At 35.8% G+C, this 23,913-nt stretch overlaps 1 protein-coding gene across 2 annotated transcripts in view; it reads left to right on the top strand.

Moving 5' to 3' along the window:
• lpcat1 (lysophosphatidylcholine acyltransferase 1) overlaps positions 1-9,796 on the top strand; it is a 29,540-nt gene extending 19,744 nt beyond the window's left edge. The window contains exons 7-13 of one of the 2 annotated variants that reach the window (XM_067361454.1): positions 423-477; positions 786-868; positions 1,039-1,164; positions 7,065-7,218; positions 7,365-7,457; positions 7,604-7,745; positions 9,069-9,796. In XM_067361454.1, coding sequence (XP_067217555.1) covers positions 423-477; positions 786-868; positions 1,039-1,164; positions 7,065-7,218; positions 7,365-7,457; positions 7,604-7,745; positions 9,069-9,265 — 850 coding nt within the window. In that variant the 3' untranslated portion in view covers positions 9,266-9,796. The remainder of the gene's footprint in view (positions 1-422; positions 478-785; positions 869-1,038; positions 1,165-7,064; positions 7,219-7,364; positions 7,458-7,603; positions 7,746-9,068) is intronic. The other variant, XM_067361453.1, reaches the window with a different exon arrangement.
• The last annotated feature ends 14,117 nt before the right edge of the window (positions 9,797-23,913 follow it).

Here is a 23,913-nt window from a genome sequence, read left to right as displayed (position 1 = left end):
CTTTCTTCTACTGAACACAAAAGAAGATATTTTGAAAAATGCAGTAGAAGAAAGAAAAAACAGTTTTGGTTCCCATTGACTTCCATTGTATTTTTTGTCCATACAATGGAAATCAATGGAAACCAAAAATAAAACTGTTTAGTTAACAACATATCTCCCTTTATGTTCCACAGAAGAAAGAAATGCATACAGGTTTGAAATGACATGAGGGTGAATAAATAACTTGCATAATTATAATAAAACATAATTTTTAATTTTGGGTGAACTTTCCCTTTACCATCCTTATCCTTCCTCTCAGTATATTATAATGACAGTTTTGCCTTATGGAAAAGCCAGTTCTCTGGGTGTAGACTAATGCTCAAGTTTTATGTGCTTACAAGTATATATTGGTGAGTTAAAATTAAATACATGATCTTTTTCAGGTTTAAGATTTTATGGCTCACGTTATGTCAGCTACATAACTTCATAGAAATAGAGGTGAGAACTCACATTTTGGTGTAAATGTCAGTTTTATGTTAGTATTTATATACTATAATAATGTTTTGAATTAGCTTTTATCTTTTATAGTTTCAGTTTAAGCTTTAGTAATTTTATGTTTTTATTAGTTTTTTTTTTTTTTCAGTTTTAGTCATGAATTTTAGTACTTTAACTTATGTTTTAGTACTTTTCAAACATATTTATTTCAGTTAGTTGCCACTCCCAACATTTCTAATTTTCGTTGAAGATTTTTCATCTCTTTATATCGATGATGATGATAATAATAAAAAACAATTCTGTCTGTCAAGTATCTTCCTACATATACCCCATCAGAAGAAGAGAAGGAGGATCCAGCCCTGTTTGCCAGCAATGTAAGACGCATCATGGCCAAGTAAGTGGATTTTTATCACAACAACGATTTTATTCTCACTTCATTTCATGCTGATCAAAAGAACTTTGAAGTCTGTTTATTTAACTTTACACTTCTTCCTCAATATACAGTCATTCTAAAAGGCCATATTGTCCAGTAATCAGTTTTCATTCTGTGTGTTTTCTCCATAGGGCGCTTGGGTTGCCCATTATCGATTACTCCTTTGAGGACTGCCAGCTTGCTATGGACAAAGGCCCTTTGCGTTTGCCCAGACATACCTGCTTGCTGGAGTTTTCCAGACTGGTACGACATTTGGGGTGAGTAGCTCAGTAGATTTAATAGAATCACCACCACATGACATCTAGGACAACGTACACTTGGTGCAGTTAATGGCATACACTACCGTTTAAAAGTTTGGTGTCAGTATGAATTTGTTTGTTTGTTTGTTTTTGTTTTAAGGAAATTTATATTTATATTCATATTTATAAAATGTTTTAAATTGAACAAAAGATCAATTTCTTTCAAATAAATGCTGTTATTTTTCTTTTTTCTATCTATCACATAATCCTAAAAAAATTTAATGTGGTTTCCACGAAAATATTAAGCAGTAATAATACATAAACTGTTTTAAACATTTATATTATGGATTATATAATAATAATTATGTAGTAGTAGTAGTAGTAGTAGTAGTAGTAGTAGTAGTAGTAGTAGTAGTAGTAGTAGTAGTAGTAGTAGTAGTAGTAGTAGTAGTAGTAGTAGTAGTAGTAGTAGTAGTAGTAGTAGTAGTAGTAGTAGTAGTAGTAGTAGTAGTAGTAATTACAGTTTTACTGTATTTTGATCAATAAATAAATGCAGTCTTGGTCAGCATAAGAGACTTCTTTCAAAAACATTTAAAAAACCTTACTGACCCCAAACTTTTGAAAGGTAGTTTGTAATTTCCTCATTCGTTGATGAGTGTTTCATCATCTATTACTGTACATTGTTACAGAATTTATAAAAATGTACGTGGTTCAGAATTTTTTTCCATGCAAAAGACGTAAATATGCAATGCTAGCAACCCCAAATCTTGTAAACATGACTTTGATACCATACAATACTTAGCATTATTATCATGAGGATGTCCTGAGTTGGTGAGTGACTAAGGAATGACCAACCTGACAAGGCTTCAGTATCAGAATAACAGGAAGAGAGTCAGTCGAAAGTTTTCCTGTGGTTCCTGGAAGTTGCTTAAAGTGGGTCTGTCACATTAGAGCTTGTTAGAAGTGCTAGCCTTTTTGTTTTACTTTATTTATTTTTTTCTGCACAGTGTGCACCAGATGATCTCTGAACAGGCTTGGACTTTGGGAGGTCCATAGGTGTATCTAGCAGACCAGCAGGTCTTATGAAATAACATACTTGATCTATCAATTTCTAGGTTGAAACAATCAGTGCTTATGTTTTAGTTAAGTAGGTTATAAAATGTTTATGAGGTCTCAGGGACACGAGGTGCTGGATTTGGTCACTGGTTGAATCAACCATCCAGCCAATCAGTCTATTAGCATGTTCATCCACTGCTTGGCTCTACATATCATAGTATTGATCCATGATTCTTCAGTAGAGCCACACCATAAATAACCATTATGTTCAATAGTATGAGCAGCGCTGTGCTGATTGATGAAAAAATCAAACGCAGCTCTTTGCCTGCCAGCACTGCACTCATAATGAAAAGTTAAACATGGGTGTTATTTGCTTAGGATTAAAAGCTGATGATAGATTTTACACTGGTGGTACAGCAGTGAGTTGGTTTGTACTGATGCTTATCATCTGGCAGTGAACATGGTGCCCCCTAGTGAATATGATGATGAAATAGAATCAACAAACATAGCTTGCTGTAATAAGAGTCAAAATATAAAAGCTTGCTGTAATAAGAGTCACAATATAACATTCACTAAGCATCAAGGGTGAATAAAAATGGGCTTTGACAAGTAAATAAAACCATTAACTGCAAGTAATTCGGTCTGTATATTTTTAAATCTTATATAATATATAATTATTAGGGATGTAACGGTACACAATTATGATGATTCAGTATGTACCTCGGTAATGAAGTCACGGTTCAGTACGGGTTCGGTACAGCAGGGGGAGAAAACTAAACATAAAATTGCTTCTTTTTTTTCTTTTTTTTATTAAACAGTGGCTTATTGAACACATTGTGTCTTTCTCTCTTTAAATAAATTCAATTAAAATTAAAATTTAAGTATAAAAAAACACTTGATTAAAAAAAAAAAAACTATAAATGTATACAGGGAGCCCTTTCTTGCACATTACTATAATATTAAAGGTTACAATTAACAACAGATCCCAAACTATTAAATCCATGTGCTATTTATTTTTTAGATATATTACTCAACACTCAAATATTTTTCAATTATTTTTCTACTCTAATTAATTTTTGAAATATAATAATTTACAGATACTGTCATAACTTTTCATGACAAATTTAACCATGTGTTAAATTAGATCTTACTAACGGTAAATTAAATATAATGAATATATAGGCTAATATAGTGCATATATTTAGTGAAATGCTCCCCCCATAGAGTTTTATGGGCTGCCATAGACTTCCAGAGCGGAATAATAATAAGAAAAAAACTAAAGATTTCAATAGGTGCCTACGCACATTCAGTGCTTGGCTCCTAATAACATTTTTTTTTTTTTTTTTAATGCAAGTGAACTAAGCAAATAAAACAAGAGGCATAAACTAATTTAAAGTTTGGAATCACTTTTGAAATGTTATTTAAAAAAAAATTACACACTTATTCACCTAAGATGCTTTAAATTACAATGAAGACATTTACATATTTTGTTTTTTAATAAATTAAGTAATATCCTGAATGATTTAGTGCTCAAAAAATATTTCTTATTATCAACATAGAAAACGGTTGTGCTGCTTAATGTTTTGTGAATCAACCATGGTACATTTTTCCAGAATTCTTTGAATAGAAAGTATATTAAAAAAAATAATTTATTTGAGAAAATCATTTTTAATCATTTGTAACATTATAAGCATCTTTACAGTCCATTTTGGTCAATTTAATGCGTCCTTGCTGAATAAAAGTATTAATTTCTTTAAAAAAATCTTCTGTTTCCTATTAGCACAGACCCTGTGCAATCAGTTTATTAAGAGGTTCAGCTGAAGTTTTATTTCATGCATTCTGCTGTGCTTCCCGTAGGTGTTATTGGCCTGTAGGATGCTCCTTCAAACTGTTCCCACAATAACTCAATGCTTCAAACTTGGATTCATCCATCAATAATACTCTTTTATACTTTGTAATCTTTTACCATTCAGTCTTTGTTCTTTTGCCCATCCAGCCCCTTTTCTTCTCTTTTTGCCAGTGTCAGATGTGACTTTTTCTTTGAAACTCTTGAAAGCCCAGCATCTCAGAGTCTTCTTTTCACTGTTAGTGATGAAAAGCTGTTTAGTGTGTCCCAATCAATGTAGCTGCCAGCTGAGCGCCAGCAAGGGGTCTGTTTCTCAAACTAGAGACCCTGATGTTCTTGTCCTCTTGTTGTTCTGGGTTGTCCACTTCTTTAAATGTGCTGGTTAGATCCAGTTTGCTCTCTTCTTTCAAGACAGTAGTTCATGGAACAACCTTCATCTCTCAAAATAACAATTCTCTGAGTTTCTAGAGAAATATTACTTTTTCTTTTTTTTCTTTTTTTAAACCAAAAAGTAACGTGCTAGAAATGCAAGTGTACTCAGATTTTTTAAAATGGGGCCCAGTATCTCTAAAAAGTTTTAAGCACATAGTCTGAAGCGCATGGTGCAGGTGCACTTAGGGCGTGTCCGAATCCACTTTAGCTAGTTTAACGATAGAAAAAATGGTTGGTGCGCCAGACATTTTTATCTTTATGTATTCAATAATAATCTTTTAGATTGCAATCCTTTTATTTTTAATATTTGGCATGTTTGTGTGCTGCTGTGCTTCCCTGTGTGTGTGTGTGTGTGTGTGTAACAAACATTGTGCATCCGCTTATAGGCGCATATTACTAACACACCCTTTAAATAGAAATAAATACTGCTCCATTGACTTTAGACCAGGTTTTTGTTGGTCAGTGACGCAGTCGTTTTCAGTTGCCTCAAAATAGCAACACGCCAATAATGCACCTGAACACACCTCATTTTCAGACCAGCACGCCCATGGGCGAACAGATGGGCGTGAGTGCATTTGCTATTTAAACAACGTGGGCACTGGACATGAAAATGACAACCTTGTTGGGATGAAACTAGCAAAAAACTCTTGCATCGCATATGATATGATATATGATATGGTCCACAGCATTTTATAGTTAGTTCAATAGACAACACATGGATACCAAATTAGCACATAAGAATATTTTAATATTTTAACTGCTTTTAAGTCTGTTTTTCTCAATTCACAAGCCATTGGCTTATTTGTTTTAAAATAAAAAAAGTTTGTCAGTTTCTTTAACCCTTGCGCATTGTTCAAATTTTCTACCCTTTCGTTATGTTCGTGGATGAAAACATCCACCAAATTAAACTGCTGTAAAAATGTATCAGATAAATATTTCTTTCAATTTTTACTCTTTTATTGCCATGTTTATAAATGATGTCACTGATTTGGGGAAAAAAAAAACCCACACAAAATTTCTTATTTTCAATATAAAAAGTGATTGTGGACTGTAATAAAAGGAAAAAAAAAAAAAAAAAAAAATCCAGTCTTGGACATGTGAAAGATTAGTAACAACATTGGTTTTGATGCATTGTTAGTTTTTGTGCAGCATCAGATTTTAATTTTTTCTCCCTCATTTACTGTTTGTGGCTGTTTTTGCCCCATTGACTTCCATTATAATGACATTTTTTGATTGCAAAGCCATGACACCATATAATCATGCGTTCTTGATTTATGGTGGTTTTCCCTGTTGGGAAGAGGTAAAATTTCTCATTTTTACAGTTGATCACCAGGTGGCACTATTAACCCTTTAGATAGGCTTGTGAAAAAAAAAAAAAAATGCTTAGTTTCTGGCTTTTATATGGAGTATAACAGTACATTATAGTGTTATATATATATATATATATATATATATATATATATATATATATATATATATATATATATATATATATATATATATATATATATATATATATATATATATATATATATATATATATATATATATATATATATATATATATATATATATATATATATATATATATATATATGTGTGTGTATATATATATATAGTGTATAAATAGTTTTTTTTTTTTATATATATATATATATGTGTGTGTATATATATATATAGTGTATAAATAGTTTTTTTTTTTTATATATATATTTAGTAGTTTTGATCAGGACTGAGGTTGATTTAACAGATTTATGCAAAAAAATTGAAAAAAAAAATGTATCTGATACATTTTTACAGCAGTTTAATTTAGTGTATGTTTTCATCCACAAACATAACGAAAGGGTAGTAAATTTTTCCACAGTGTATTTTTGAGGTTTTGAAAATTTTCAAAGCATTTTCCCAAAATATGTATCAAAATAAGGTTTGTCACCAAAAATCATTCCATTTGCTGAAACACAGAGAAGGTTGTGGCCAAATTAAAACACCTCATAGTGGATGAAAACATCCCCAACAACACAGGGTTAAAATAACATTTCAAAAGTGATTCCAAAATTTTAAAGTGGCGTATGTCTCTAGTTTTATTTGCTTACTTAACTTGCATCAGATAAAAAAGGAAAGTAGTACTAGTAGTAGTAGTAGTAGTAGTAGTAGTAGTAGTAGTCTAAGATATGTTATCATATATCACTGTATAATAATTTCTAGGTTGAAATATTTTAATATTTTAACAAGACTTCAGTTTTCTCAATTCAAAAGCCATTGGCACATTTGTTGCTAATAAAAGTGTCAATTTCTTTAAAATAACATTTCAAAAGTGACTGATTTTAAAGTAGTGTATATGTCTCTTGTTTTATTTAATTTATTCACTTGCATCAGATTTATATAATAAAAGATATTATTATTATTATTATTATTATTATTAAGATACATTATTATATAACATTTTTCTAGTTTGAAATATTTTAATATTTTAACAAGTCTTACATTTTCTCAGTTCACCAGCCAGTGGCACATTTGTTTAATAACAATAAAAAAAAGTTAATAATGGATGATTTTTTTTTTTTTTTTGTCCTCTCTCTCTTAGACTGAAGACGAGGGTCACTGATGAAGTCCTGCATGAAGAAGCCTCCAGGGCCCGTAAGCTGTGTGGAAGCAGGCTGGATCTGGAGGGTTTTGCTCAGTACCTAAATCAATCCATGACAGAAGCAGTCCAGGATATCTACTCACTTTTTGAGGAGGTTAAACATTTATCAAAAGATCTTTATTAGAGCGTGACTGAATGGAAAACAAATGAACATGCATTTCAAACAGATCAGTTGTAATCACTTGTGCGTTTACATGATGTCTGTCAGACAGTGGTGACATTTGAATGAATTGTTTCCAGCACGGGAAGATGGATGTGAGAGAGTATGTCATCGCCCTGTCAGTGGTTTGTAGACCTTTCAGGTATCTGGAGACTATTAAACTGGCCTTCAGGGTGAGTTGGGTTTTTACAATCTCTCGTTATTTCAAATAGACAAGATTGGATTCGTATGAGTTAAAACCTCACAAAATCAATATGCATTATGCATTCTTAATATTTGTTTTTAACATTGAGACTGGTGGACTTTTTCTTGTGTCCAGATGTTTGAAGCACAGGAGGATGGAGCAGTTGTAGAAGATGAGTTGGCTGTCATTCTGAAAACAGCTCTAGGCGTTGGAGATTTTGCTGTTTGCGATCTCTTCAGGGCCATAGATTGCCAAGACAAAGGAAAGATCACATTTGGTAGGACCCTTTACTTTGATTTACATGATAACTGATTGTCTGATTGCTTAGGTGTTTGTGCTTGCTTTATTATAAACACAGAATATAAGGAAATTAAAACTTCTTTGCTACTTTAAATCTGTTCGGTTGAGATTGGCTTCACTTCATCATTGTTTGGGGTCACAGAAAGCAAAATGATTAAAGTGTTATAAAATAGTTATAAAATGAATAGTTCTCTGGTCCTTGATTATATTTGGCTGAACGTGTTTTTTTTTGTTTTTGTTTTTTTTTGGCTTATTGTTTCATTATAATTACCAAATTAGAATTAATCAGAATTAAATTTACTGTTAAAATGACAGTTACATGTTAATTTTGAGTTAAAAAATATTGAGTGGGAATTACTGTATTTACTATATTTATCAAGAGTACTTATTATGGAAAAATATACTGTTCAGTTCACAGTATATATTTTTAAGGATTTCGGGTTAATTATCATTAATACAATTGTCAGTGTTAATGATAATTAACACTGCATGTTAATTACAGTTTAATGAAAATATATTATAGTTAATGTATATTAAATGCACTTTATATTGATCTTTAGAGTGAATCACTAGGTAGGACCTAAGTACATCTTTATATGTAATTTTATAATTACTTCTAATTATACATTTGTAATGATAAAGTTGCAGTGTAGTAAATATATTTAAAATGTAGTAACTTTCAATGTAATATTGAGTAAGTTACTTAAGTTTTTAAGTACACTTAAAGTGCACATTCAATACAATTAAATGCTTTTCTTTTTAACAAGGGACCACTAGGAAAAAAAAAAAAAATCATTGGCCAAAGTGGATACTACATGCTGATACTACATCTATTTTTACTCTCTATAATAAAAATGTATAATTCAGATTTTGATCTCCATATCCATTTACATATATTATATATATCTTCCAAGGGCTTTTTTCCCAGTGCTAGCACGCTGGGTTTTTCTCCTAGGGGTTTTTTTCCACCCCTGGGAGTCAGCCGACATTGGCTTAATGTAGCATCATCTTGTATATGTTACATATTACCACGCTTGTTTGTACAGCTTATTTTTAACCACTTCCCTTTTTTTCTGTGCTTCTAATATGTAAAGCTGCTTTGAAACAATTACCAATTGTAAAAGCGCTATATAAATAAATTTGACTTGACTTGACTTGAAGAAATGTTTATTAAAAAAAAATATATATTTCTTTTGGAAATAGATACCTGATTATTATGAGTTTGCACAAAGTTGTATTAATGAAATTTGTCTCATATTTGGTATGTATTACCTTGTAAACATGCTCTGTTTTGTGGCAGATAATTTTTGCGGGTTTATGGAGAAATGTCCCGATTTTGTGGAGCAGTACCACTGTCTCCGAGAGCCAATCCCACAACACTCCAGAGAATCCACTTCACCCTCAGAGCCTCGGCCTTCAACTAACGGCTTCTGTGCTGACTTCAGCCCTCGAGATCCAAACACTCACAGTGCAGCACACAGCAAGAAACAGGACTAAAAGCAGCTTTTACTATCACAGCCTGTCACCCTCAGTGTGGGAGGGTGTTTTTGTGTGCATGTGTGTATTTCTGTGTACAGGAGAGGTGATGACAGACGTTATCTTGAAGTTGAATCGGAATTTGCATCTGGGTACATTACCCCAGGGAAGGCGGTTCGTTTTCTGACAGATCTTACGAATGGAAACCAAACTGACTACATTTGAATGCCTTGCATTGCATTTTTTTTTTTTTTTTGCTTTTTTTTCCTCCTTTTTGAGAGATTATAACAGATTTTCTATATAAAGTGTTGTTTGCTTTATAACATGAGTGTGTGGTTTTAATATATGCAAAAAAAACAAACAAGTCTTGGCTGATGTCTTTCAGGGTGTTGAGGTGCAATATTAACAGTGTGGCAATATTACAGCACATACCGCCACGTGCTTCACAAATATATTGGAAAAAAAAAGTTTAGGGAAGAAAAAATAGAGCAGGAGGAAGAACAGGGAAAACAAACCACACATACCACCACGTGCTTCACAAATATATTACTAAAAAGAAAATTTGAGAGAATCTGTAAAGGTCTCGGGTTGGCTTTTACACAAAAGGAATTCTTTCATCAATTACACTACATAATTAACTCAAAGAAGTCTGTTATATCTACAAACACATTCATACTATTTCATTAAGATGAACAAGTGTTTAAGAACACAATAATACTGGTAGCCTGTCCTGGTTAAAATCACAGGTGTTATCAGTACAAAACTAAGTATAATCTATTATTTTTCCCCAAATATTTTTTATATTGTGTTAAATGGTTTTACTTATTGAGTCATAAAGTCAACTCTTCCTTTCCACAGTATTTAAAAATAATTTAAAAAGCACACTCCCATACTTTTTCATGCAACACTATATACAATATTATATATACATATATATTCTGGTTTGTAAAATCATCTACATTTGTTTATGAATTAGTGCTTTTTCATTGATGTAGGGGGAATTTTTTTTATTTTTTTATTGTAGACCATTTAAAATGAAAGAATATGCAACAAGATCCAAATACCGACAATTAGGACTTGACAACACTAAAGAAAAGAACGCAACTCCAGTGTAGGAGTTTATTTGCAGTGCAGGACTTCACCACAAGTGGGCGCAATATAGCCACAAAAATCAAGAGTAAATTCGAATCATTCAGTCAATTGTGTGTGGTAGCGGTTGTAAAGGATGTTTCAGTGGATGTTACAATGTTTCTTTTAGAAGCACCTTCTAGAATATGACGTCATAGAGTCACATAAATTCGATATGGTATCAGGGTAGAGCGTTTAATTAGGCCTATATATTTAAATAATTTTCTTTGTGAAAGCTAAAAGTAAAAATTGGCATTGGGCTTTTTTTATTTTTTTTTTTATCTGTATTATTATTATTATATATAAGAAAATTCCATGAGCATAGAATACTTAACCTGGCTGATGAATGTTTCTCTGTCCTCTAAATGTGTCTTCATTATTCATGTCTCTCTGTTTTCATACATTTTCACTTGTTAGTCTTTCACATTCTCTTCCATTTTATTTCTCTGTTCTTCTTCTTGCTCTATTTTTTCTTCCCTCGCCCACCTTTTTCTTTCACTCCTCTCTGATCTGTCACCTAAGCCTACGATGCAAACACATGATGTCATTTGTTAGAGAAACTTACATAAAAGAATGTTTCTCTGCACCACGGGGTGTCGCTATAACATTAACAAAGCGCCCCAAATAATCTCTGGATAGACCGCAAGGAAAAGCATTACATCATCCCTGTTGTAAAAATAGACTAAGAATTGCTTCTTGGGTTCTTGAAAGTGGAGCATTTTGCCACCTGTGTCCAAGCTGTTAATAGATAATGACATCATCTGAAACGGCTCATGGAAAGCAGGATTTGACACTCAGATGGACTGAATGGATGAAGTTGCTATGCAACCTGGTCATCTGAATTAGCCAAAGTGCCCTTGAAATTCTCCTCCAGTCTAATTCTTTGTTCTTCGCTTTCCTTTTACATGAATGGATGGAGCGGAGTCACATTTGTAAGGTCTGACAGAAAGTGTGAGTTAGTCAAATGTGATTTTTGTAAGGTCATTTTCTTATTCAGCTCGCAGTAGTTTTAATATCTGTGGATTGACTATTCAGAGCATTTGCCTTCAATTCATGGAAAATATTTCAGTCTTGTGGAGATCTGAATGATCATTCTGCTATTGTAAAACAGGTTTGTAAATATAGACAGTTATGCACAGTGCGTTTAGCTGCAGGAGCAAAGCATCTACGCTGATATACATTAAACAAATTTACATTTAAAACAGTGCTGGATATATATATATACACAAACTTTTGTAGGTTAATCGATCCGATAGCACTATTTTATGATTTACAAAATGTCAGTCATCTTTATTTATATAGCCTAGCGCTTTATACAACACATTGTTTCACATTAGATTTACGGTAATAAACTTAAAGGGATAGTTCACCCAAAAATGAAAATTTGATGTTTATCTGCTTACCCCCAGGGCATCCAAGATGTAGATGACTTTTTTTCTTCAGTCGAACGCAAATTATGATTTTTAACTGCAACCGCTGCCGTCTGTCAGTCAAATAATAGGAGTGATTGGGAACTTGAACAATAAGAGTCGAAAAAACTTCCATAGACAAATCCAAATTAAACCCTGCGGCTCGTGACGACACATTGATGTCCTAAGACACGAAACGATCGGTTTGTGCGAGAAACCGAACAGTATTTATATAATTTTTTACCTCTAATACACCACTATGTCCAACTTCGTTCAGCTTCCGGCTAGTGAGGTCTGATCGCGCTCTGACAACGGAAGTGATGTCTCGCGCTCATTGAAGTATATGGGCGAGACATCACTTCCGTCATCACAACGCGTTTTTTGACCTCACTAACAGGAAGCTGAACGAAGTTGGACATAGTGGTGTATTAGAGGTAAAAATGATATAATGTTCGGTTTCTCACACAAACCGATCGTTTTGTGTCTTAGGACATTAATGTGTCGTCACGAGCCGCAGGTTTTAATTTTGATTTGTCTAAGCAAGTTTTATTTACTGTTATAGTTGAAGTTCCCAATCACTGCTATTATTTGACTGACAGACGGCAGCGGTTGCAGTTAAAAATCATAATTTGTGTTTAAAAGCAGTTTGTCAGTTTTGCCTCTTTGGGTGCTTTCACACTTGGTTCGATTGCCTGGACCGAACCCGAGTTCGGTTGCTGCCCCCTGCCTCCACTGGACTGTGTTCACATTATATTATTTGGGTCCAACCCGCGGTTCGTTTGCGTCATCAAACCAGCAGCTGTTTACTATGTTGCTTAGTAACGATGGCGCAGGAGAAGGCGGCAAAAAGCATAACGTTGCTCTCCTTACTTTTATATTTTTGTTTTTGAACCGTTGGTTTTGTTCATAACGTCTCTTGCGTCTATCTGCCGCGAATGTAGAATGCTGAAGGTGAGCAGAAATACGAAAGGCTAACGTTACACTACAGCTCTCTGTTTGCAGCACGTCAGTCACACTCGTCGGGAAAGTGAGTGAAACACACACACAAACACAAACACACATTATCATCAAATAATACGGCGTTAATAGCGGTTCACTTCCGCAATTTGGTACGTTTGCATTCATATCAGAAGCGAACCGTACCGGAGTTCACTTGAACCGCACCCCAGACCCTTTTTAAGCGGACTCGGGTACGGTTCGCGGGTGCGCACCCGAGTTCAGAAGACAGTGTTCACATCATCCAAACCGAACTCTGACGTCAATCGAACCCGGGTGCGCACCAAAAGTGCTAATGTGAAAGCACCCTTTGTCACCATCTCTGTTTGAAACATGCAAATGTCGTTATTATCATCTTTACGTGGGTTGTTTATCAGCACGGCACCTCAGCGCGGATTAATCTAGTAAGTCATCGCACTGTTGTGGATATGTTCTTCGGAATCACACATTCTACATCTTGGTATGACCAAAATAAGAATTTTCACTGGAAAATGTCACCTGAACAAGTAACATGTCTGCCACTTTTGTTCGGACCAACTGAGAAAAAAAGCATTACAATAAATCGCGCTATACTAATGTGATTAAATCTAATGATCGCTTAGCTCGGATCACGTCAAACCTTGCAAATTATTATAATTGTTATACTTGTATAACTTGTTATACTACTGTTCTCAAATTGTTAATGTTATCAGCATTGCATGACTATGTGTATTTAGTGTGAATTAGCATTACCTGTAGATTTCAATTTCTGTAGCCACTCCGCAGTCCAAAATCTTTTGCTTTTGACTATGGTTGAATCTCCAGTTGTCACTGATGATTGTCATTTGGACCTTTCTGGATTACAATCCGCCATCAAAATGATAAATTTAATTATTCCAGCTGCAGTGAGAAAATTATATAAATGATCCGCCACCTGCAGCATCCTCACATGATATAGCCTACTAGCTGGGACTCCTTCTTTATGTAAACAGATGTGATGTAATGACGCAAAGACTAACGGAGTCATTGCTTCAGATTGAAACCCACCAGTACCATTTGAATTCAAAAACATTATTACAAGCTTACCATTGTGAATTGGGCTGAGGTAAGGAGATCGTTTTGAACACTGGCTGGTTATGTACTTGCTCAAAAATTGATTTTGGATCGTTTTTAACCAAATAAAAAAAGTTACGGACAGCAGCTTTAAATATGAGAAATTTAAATTCTGCTATAAAGCAGCTCTGTAGAACACAATAATGTCATTATTCAGCTCAAGTCAGTTCAGTGTTGATGTGGTTCAGTTCAGTAAATGTGTAATGTTATTCAATAATGAAATTAGCTAAATGTGAATTTACAAATGTGAACTGTATGCGCAATAGGCCAACAACTTCCATTTCTGGAAATTCAGATTTCCAAACTGTTGAATTGAATATCACACCATGACTCTGGAAGAAAGTCACCTAATGCTGAATCTGAAGATTATAACACAGCAGCATACAATAGGACGGTATCACAGACAATCTGAAGCAATGACTGTGTCATCACCTGAATCCACAAATGTTTGTGACTATCAGTCCGACCCCATGACACGTCCATCCTTATGGCAGGCATTAATATGGTAATGATATGGAATATGGAGGGTGATATTTGGAAAGCATACGTTTCATCTCATCTGTCTGTCCCTCTCCATGTATAATCACTCTCTGCCCGTGTTTGATGAGCAGGGAGAATTTCATTAAACCACCGATATGGACTAGTCTCATTCTCCGTGCCTCGGGCTTCCTCCAAGGATCTGCCAACATATATACGTGTGTGCCGCTGTTCATATATGCAAACATTTCTGTCAAATCTCTCAGCACCTGACAGCAGTGTGAACCCAATAAACCAGAGGCAGATAAGAGCTGGCGTCAGTAGGCAGAACTAATATTATTTGTGCAGTGGAAAGCGTTTATCTGTCACGGACTGAGAATTGATGGTTTTGTGTCACTTTTGTTTAATAATGATGTGGTAATCTCAATATGCCCACTGGCTCGGGCTCTATTAAAGTTCAAAAGATTATCCAAATTAAAATCTCATTTGAAATATTGCTTTTTCCCAATATTTTGACTGGAGGTGGATTCTATTGGATGCGATATTTCTCACTTAGCAATCCAATTAACATTTTATGTTTGACAAACTGCAGCGATGGCAAATAGGAACGGGGCTGTGTGACTGTGAAATCTTATAATGGGTCTTTCAAAGATACTGAACTTGCCGCAATAAAACTTTTTTAATTTCACGACAGACGAGATTTAAATATGGCCCTCAGTGTGATGACTCAAATGCGGCTGTCACTAAACAAAAGCAGAAAAACAGTTTCCGTATCTTTGCGGTGACAGTGGATGTCAGAGCCCTTATCATGAAGACAGATTTCCATTCATTGTTGCATAACATTGAATTAGCTTTAGTGATTGCTTGCCAGAACTTGTCTAGTTAGTGTGTGTCTTTGTCACATCAGGGGTGATCACAGCACACTGCAGAAGCCACTAACTGAGCAAATGAAATGAGGGACTTGATCAACTGTCAGCTGCTCCAACTGCATATTTTGTAACTATATATATAGTATATATATAGTATATATACATATACACTCACCGGCCACTTGGGTTACAGCAGATACACATGTTACCACTGAGGTCTGCAGTAGAGCATCTCTGAAGGCATAACACGACAAACCTTGAAGCAGATGGGCTACAGCAGCAGAAGACCACAATGGGCGCCACTACTGTCAGCTAAGAACAGGAAATTGAGGCTACAATTTGCACAGGCTCACTAAAATTGGATAACAGAAGACTGGAAAAACTCGTTGCCTGGACTGCTGCGACGTTGGTAGGGTGGCGTAAACAACATGAAAGCATGGATCCATCCTGCCTTGTATCAATGGTACAGGCTGCTGGTGGTGTAATGGCGTACAGGATAGTTTCTTGCCACCTAACCTAAGTCTCTGACATCCTGACACCTCACACTTCTGAAGACTCCAGGTAGGTTTCAGTACTGGGAAATGGTGGCGCTGGAGACTAAAGGGTTCCTGATGGTTTCACACTTAATTCTTCACCTTAATTCTTAATTATTTTGCAGTTAACGTGTCTTTTCTTCTTCAGCTGTTTTTGTATGACCCCGCTGACCTAATGAGCATTTCACTGTCCAATGGTCATGCTTTAACTTTGCAATTTCTAGTATTACATTAGTATTGCGTCCTTCTCATGAGTATTTAATAATTTTTGACTTTTCAGTCTGAGTTAAATCTCTTTTTTGGCTCATTTTATCTGTAAAAGAAAACCTGCCTAATAATTCTGCACACCTGAATATAGGGCATTCTTCATTTCCAGCCTTCATGAACAATTATATATCACTTATAAATGATTAAAAACAATATTAATAGTAGTTATTAAGATTGATGTGGATTGGAATTGGTAAAATGTGCTTGGAAAAAAAATATGATCAGAAAATCAACTTGCCTAATAATTCGGCACTCCCTGTATATCCAGAACACATCTTCAGACAAAAGGTGATTGTGCTTTCTGTGTAGTAGCTCCGACACTCTGGAACTCTCTTCCTTTAAAGGTGCCCTAGAATTAAATATTGAATTTATCTTGGCATAGTTGAATAACAAGAGTTCAGTACATGGAAAAGACATACACTGGGTTTCAAACTACATTGTTTCCTCCTTCTTATATAAATCTCTTTTGTTTAAAAGACCTCAGAAGAACAGGCGAATCTCAACATAACACTGACTGTTACGTAACAGTCGGGGTGTACGCCCACAATATTTGCATATGCCAGCCCATGATCGAGCCATTAAACAAGGGCAGAACGTCTGGATGTGCACAGCTGAATCATCAGACTAGGTAAGCAAGCAAGAACAATAGCGAAAAATGGCAGATGGAGCAATAATAACTGACATGATCCATGATAACATGATATTTTTAGTGATATTTGTAAATTGTCTTTCTAAATGTTTTGTTAGCATGTTGCTAATGTACTGTTAAATGTGGTTAAAGTTACCATCGTTTATTACTGTATTCACGAAGACAATAGAGCCATCGCTATTTTCATTTTTAAACACTTGCAGTCTGTATAATGCATAAACACAACTTCAGTCTTTATAAATCTCTCCAACAGTGTGTAATGTTAGCTTTAGCCATGCAGCATAGTCTCAAACTCATTTAGAATCAAATGTAATGCATACAAATAAATACTATACTTACATGATCCGATGTATGCAAGCAGCATGCATGACGAACATCTTGTAAAGATCCATTTTGAGGGTTATATTAGCTGTGTGAACTGTGTTTATGCTGTTCAAGGCAAGCGCGAGCTCCGGGGGAGGGGGAGCGCGAGATTTAAAGGGGCCGCAACCTATATATCGGTGCATAGTTAATGATGCCCCAAAATAGACAGTTAATTAAAAAAAAAAAATCTATGGGTTATTTTGAGCTGAAACTTCATAGACACATTCAGGGGACACCTTACACTTATATTACATCTTTTAAAAAGAAGTTCTAGGGCACTTTTAAAGTTCAGAACGATGGGTTCTGTGGAGTCTTTTAAAAAAACATCTAATGACGCATCTTTTTGGACAAGCTTTTAATTAACAATACGATTTGCCTGTTTGTATTGATGGCATTTGTAGAGTATATTTATGTTTATTTATTTTTGTTGTAAAGCACTTTGTGACCCCTCATTGTCTGTGATAGGTGCTATATAAATAAACTTTACTTACTTACTTACACTCTAAGATCAAATCTTTGCATATGCACGCTTTATAAATGAAGCCCCTGATCTCAATCCAATAGAGCACCATTTGGAAAGTTGAGACAACTCAACTTGACCTAAAATTGTAAGTTTTCTCAACTTTTGATTTTTTTACAGCCACTTACTTCAAATGAATGAATGAATGAATGAATGAATGAATAAACGAATGAATGAATGAACAAACGAACGAATGAACAACATGTGCTCCAACCAATACACCCATAGGTCGTTTGTCACTTTCCTGAAATACAACCCATAGGAGTATTTACTAAATTTGCGCCCCTATCGACAACAGGACACTTTCATTTTAATGCATTGTACTCTTTTATCTGTGTCATGTTTTGGGTTTTGTGTAGCTCAATTCGTAGATCAGTGCAATATACAACAATATGCAATCTTGTGATCATGGGTTCGATCCCAGGAAACGCATGTGCTCATTAGGGTTTAGGGTTGGTTAGGTGTAGTCGTTAATAAAAAAATTAGTTTTGCTCAATGAGAATAGGACAAATTGCAGGTAAGGGACTGTGTAAAATGTCCACACACTGCATTTAAATGAACACGCATTTTGATAGGTAATGACGGTCATACGTCATTTCATGACGACAGACGTAACACGACACTCATTACTTTTTACCCCAGCTATAGAGTGTATGACTTTAAAATGTAAATATAGTTCATAATAAGGTGCTTGAAAAAATGACCTATAGGGAGGAGGACAGTCATTTTTAGCGACATGAATCAATAAATAAAAATAATTTAATAGAATACAATAATAATAATAATACAATTATGTCAAGTGTTCCCAAAATTGGTAGTATGTGCAAAATATTGTTTGCCTTACTAAAGAGACAAACATAAATCAATATCTAGAGAATATAGAAAACAGCACTTGTCAGATTTTCCACATTAAACATAATAAAAATTAAAAAGTATTCTAAAAATGGAGTATAACACTGTATCTGTTAATGTTACATGTTATTGCATCAGTTAATCGTTATACTTATTGGATAATAAGTGTCAGAGACCTCAATTATCTTACATTCTTAAATAAATAAATTATTAGCAATGCTGCATTTTAGAATCTTTCATGGATAAACAGCAATAGGCTCTTAATTGTGGTTTGAAACCTTGAGCATATCAGCATCACTCAACAGTGCCAAGAGTTCATAGGTTTATTGAATTTCTGCTGTGTGCAGTTTCTCAGAGCAGTGAGTAATTTTCCAAAGCTCAGTCAATGGAGCATGTCAGTTTCATCTCATTTCCCTACCCCACCCCCCACCTCACACTGAACAGACTGCTCTAGTGTCACAGACCCTCCATGTATCCGTCTGTCTCTCTACTCCATGCAGCCTGAGCTTAGATACTCCAACTCACATACAGTTGTGTTGTCAGTCAGGGGCACATAATAAGGCACCTGAGTGACGGATGTACTGAAAAACTGACCTGCCTGCTCAAAGGATAATTCATGCAAAAATTATGTGATAATTTACTCACCCTTATGCCATTCTAAACTTGCATGATTTTCTTTATTCCGCAGGACACAAAAAATATATTTTGAAGAATGTTTCAGATGTACACGTTCAAAACACTCATTAAGTGTACTTTAGGTTTAACATCAAACCTCATTGGTTCTCGAATATCATGTGACCAAACGTCATGTAGTTTGTGGTTTGTCATTTTGATGTAGTCTTTGCACGCAATGTTTTGAATTATATGAGAGTGAAGGCTTACAATTCAATCTGTCAACCAGAATAGGTTAAGTAAATGAAAATGTTTTTGGGTGAACTGTTCTTTGAAAAAAACATACTCAGAGCGGGTTTCGAACCGGCGTCTCCGGCATGGGAGGCTAACAAGGGTGCTAAAGACAGCAAATGTAACTAGTCCTACTCGACCCACTCAGGGCAAGATTTGAACCAGTGTCTCTGGCATGGGAGGAGGGCCTGCTAACAAAAATGCTAAAGACAGAAGTCTCTTTAACGCTTCTTGAGGCCAGGGGAGTGAGGTTTACATGCACAGCTCTTACTAGCTTGCCTCCGTTACATTCACCCCCCTAAACCTCACTACCATCTGGGTCAAGGCGCCAAATATAACCAGTCCTGCTTGACCCACTCTGAGCGAGATTTGAACTGAGGTCTCTGGCATGGGAGGCGGGCCTGCTAACAAGGATGCTAAAGACCGAAGTTTCTAGAATGCCTCTTTGGGGCAGAGGAGTGATCTTTACATGCACAGCTCTTACTAGCTTGCCTCCGTTATACTCACCCCCCTAAACCTCACTACCATCTGGGTCAAGGCGCCAAATGTCACCAGTCTTACTCGACCCATTCCTAGCGGGATTTGTGTCTCTGGCATGGGAGGCGGGCCCGCTAACAAGGATGCTAAAGACCGAAGTCTCTAGAATGCCTCTTGGGGGCAGGGGAGTGAGGTTTACATGCACAGCTCTTACTAGCTTGCCTCCATTACACTCACCCTCCTAAACCTCACTCCCATCTGGGTCAAGGCGCCAAATGTCACCAGTCCTACTCGACCCACTCCGAGTGGGATTTGAACTGGCGTCTCTGGCATGGGAGGTGGGCCCGCTAACAAGGACGCTAAAGACCGAAGTCTCTAGAACGCCTCTCGGGGGCAGGGGGTGAGGTTTACATGCACAGCTCTTACTAGCTTGCCTCCACTACACTCACCCCCCTAAACCTCACTCCCATCTGGGTCACGGCATCCAATGTATCCAGTACTCGACCTACTCTGAGTGGGATTTGAACAGACGTTTCTGGCATGGGAGGCAGGTTTGCTAACAAGGACGCTAAAGACCGAAGTCTCTAGAAGGCCTCTTGGGGGCAGGGGGTGAGGTTTACATGCACAGCTCTTACTAGCTTGCCTCCACTACACTCAACCCCCTAAACCTCACTCCCATCTGGGTCACGGCACCAAATGTATCCAGTACTCCCACTCTGAGCGGGATTTGAACTGGCGTCTCTGGCATGGGAGGCAGTAGTGCTAACAAGGATGCTAAAGACAGAACTCTAGAGGGCCACTTGAGGCCAGGGGAGTGAGGTTTATACACACAGCTCTTACTAGCTTGCCTCTGTTACAATAGAATAACCATTTTTGGTTCCCCAAAGAACCGTTTTTAAATTAACACTTTTTAAAATAAAGGTTCCAATTTTCGCAGTGATGCCACTAAAGTACCATTTTTACTTCCCCAAAGGACCTTTCAGTTAAAATATATATATTTTTTTTCTTAGTGGGAGGAACATGTTAATAATCTAAAGAAACTTTTTCCATTATAAAGAACCTTTAGTGCAATAGAAAGGTTCTGTGGATGTTAAAGTTTCTTCAAGGAACCATCACTGCCAATAAAGATCCTTTTATGTTAACCTTTTCTCACTACAAATGATGCTTTACTAACAAAGTTCAGGAGGAGCATGTTAAAATGATCTACCCAAATCAGTACAATTGGAGGCCTATATATAGCCGACTCACCTTATGCTCTTCGACAGTCTTTTCTGCATCCCTCCATCACCCCGAATCCTCACTCTCAGCTAGTTCCAATCCCACTCAGGGATACGGGGAATTACTCTGGGTTCGGGCCACATTCCGAGCTTGGAGCCCTCCCCCAGACAGTGCATCAAATATGTATACTCTTTCACTCTATCTAATTGTTTGTAAGTGTGAACTCGTGAAAGAACCTTTTGTGCAGTGGAAGGGTTTCATGTATGTTAAAGGGATAGTTCACCCAAAAATGAAAATTTGATGTTTATCTGCTTACTCCCAGTGCATCCAAGATATAGGTGATATTTTTTCTTCAGTCGATCACAAATGATGATTTTTAACTGCAACCACTGCCTTCTGTCATTCAAATAATGGCGGTTGATGGGAACTTCATCTATAAGAGTGAATAAACCTTGCTTAGACAAATCCAAATTAAACCCTGCGGCTCGTGACGACACATTAATGTCCTAAGACACGAAACGATCGGTTTGTGAGAGAAACCGAACAGTATTTATATCATTTTTTACCTCTGTAAACCTCTGTCCAACTCCGTTCAGGACTCCTTTAGTGATGTCTGATCGCGCTCTGACAACGGCAGTGATGTCTGGCACTCATTGAAGTATATGCGCGAGACATCACTGCCGTTGTCAGAGCGCGATCAGACATCACTAAAGGAGTCCTGAACGGAGTTGGACATAGCCGCAGGGTTTAATTTGGATTTGTCTAAGCAAGGTTTATTCACTCTTATAGATGAAGTTCCCATCAACCGCCATTATTTGAATGACAGAGGGCAGTGGTTGCAGTTAAAAATCATCATTTGTGATCGACTGAAGAAAAAATGTCACCTACATCTTGGATGCGCTGGGGGTAAGCAGATAAACATCAAATTTTCATTTTTGGGTGAACTTTCCCTTTAAAGGTTCTTCATGGAACCATCAATGTCAATAAATAACCTTTATTGTGTTGGTTAAACATTTCATTAGGCAGAAATAAGAATGTAAAACACCTGCAATAAATGTTTTTTATTCTAGGGCATATTTTCAGTACACCTATAGGCACACATCAACACACTGTAGCATTCATCTGGTGTGGCTCTTCTAAACAAATGTGTTAACAAGCTGCCAACACATTACAAGCAATAAGCACATGACCTAAAGCTGAAGACAAACAACATTTCTTCCCATCTCACTCTTGTTTTCTGGATAAGCGTAGCCGCAGAGGAGTGAACGATTCTTGATGATGGCTCTACGTGTGTGGAGCACTGGTTAATTGATTGTTAACAGCCCACGTACTGTGAGCTATGACTGTTATATGAGGCAAGGTGACTCACGGCGAGCCCTCGCGAGAGAAAGAAAGAGGGAGAAAGCAGTTTTGTGGAAGCAGGGAACAGAGCTGGGATGAGTCATTGCTGTTTCCTGCATCTATTTACAGTCACTCAAATGGCCTACTGATAGACCAAGCTTCACAATATGAAAAGAGATGCTTGTTTTTATGAAAGATCGCACCTTTCTGAGTGTGGCTTTCTTTCATTCACACCATCAATGAATGAAAAGGTGTCAATGAACATGATGTTTTGGAAAAAAATACACAAAAAGACAAGTGGATTAAGTATGCTGACATTGATTTATTGGGCTTGTTTAGAGAAGAGCATTTAAATACATTAACATAATGAGACAATAAGACTGTAGACAATTATGGTGTGTACAGTAAATCCTTTTTAGCCTCTCATATTCTATTTAACTGCAGCTGATGAAAAAGTAAGACAGAAAGAGAAAAAAATATTATCTGATATACATAAGAACAGAATATCTGACAGAAAAAGAAGTCAGGGATCCAGAAATAGAGACATCGAGAGTAGGTTTGTGCCGGATTGTGCATATTATTATGACAGACCCGCATTTTCTACAGAATTTGCAAGGCAGCACTGTATTGCTATTCCTCAAACATTCTGGTTATGGCTTGTTCTAAACTACTAAATTCTAAGGCTCTTCCTAAATTAAGTCAACCCAAACCACATAACATCAGACTCCACTTCAACTTGTGCTCAGAAACTTTAGCATTCGAATTCCAACAGCTAACATCATTATAACATTTGCATTTTAAATTCCATTTGCATAATGAATTGTGGTTGGTCTTTTCTTTCTTAAAACATATTTAAAACACTTGAAAATGTGCATACTGGGCACACAAGATGCTTTGAATAGTAATCTCTTTATATTTAATATAGACTACTGTTCAAAAATTTGGAGTAGTGATATTTTTTTTAATGTTTTTGAAAGAAGCCTCACCAAGCCTGCTTTTATTTGATAAAAAATATAGTAAAAGCAGTAATAATAATGTAAAGCATTATTACAATTTAAAAGAACCGTTTCCTATTTGAATCTATTTTGAAATGTAATTTATTCTTGTGATGGCAAAGCTGAATTTTCAGCTCCATTGTCATTATTCAGTGTGACATGACATCCAGAAATCATTCTAAAATGCTGATTTGCTGACTTTTTTTTTTTTACTATAAATTTTGAAAACAGTTTTGCTGCTTAATTTTATTTAAGTGGAAACCATGATTTTAAGGATTCTTTGATGAATATTAAGTTCAAAAGAACCACATTTATGTGAAAGAATCTGATGTAACATTATAAATGTCTTTGCTATCACTTTTGAGCAATTTAATCCATAATTGCTGAATAAAAGTATTAATTAATTTTACTCAAAAGCTTTCTTTTGCTGCCTTGCAACCACTTAGTGGCTGTTCATTTGATCAATACTGTAATGTAGAAAAATACAAAACTTATTTTGACAATAACTATACGAGTACAGGACAACAGATGGCACAGATTTGCTCTACTTGTTGTATAATAATTAATCATTTAAGGCTCT

Source organism: Chanodichthys erythropterus, chromosome 15 (genome assembly GCF_024489055.1).
Source record: "Chanodichthys erythropterus isolate Z2021 chromosome 15, ASM2448905v1, whole genome shotgun sequence".
NCBI classification, from domain to species: domain Eukaryota; kingdom Metazoa; phylum Chordata; class Actinopteri; order Cypriniformes; family Xenocyprididae; genus Chanodichthys; species Chanodichthys erythropterus.
The sequence above is the reverse complement of the archived record's forward strand: the minus strand, read 5'-3'. Positions and strand labels throughout refer to the sequence as shown.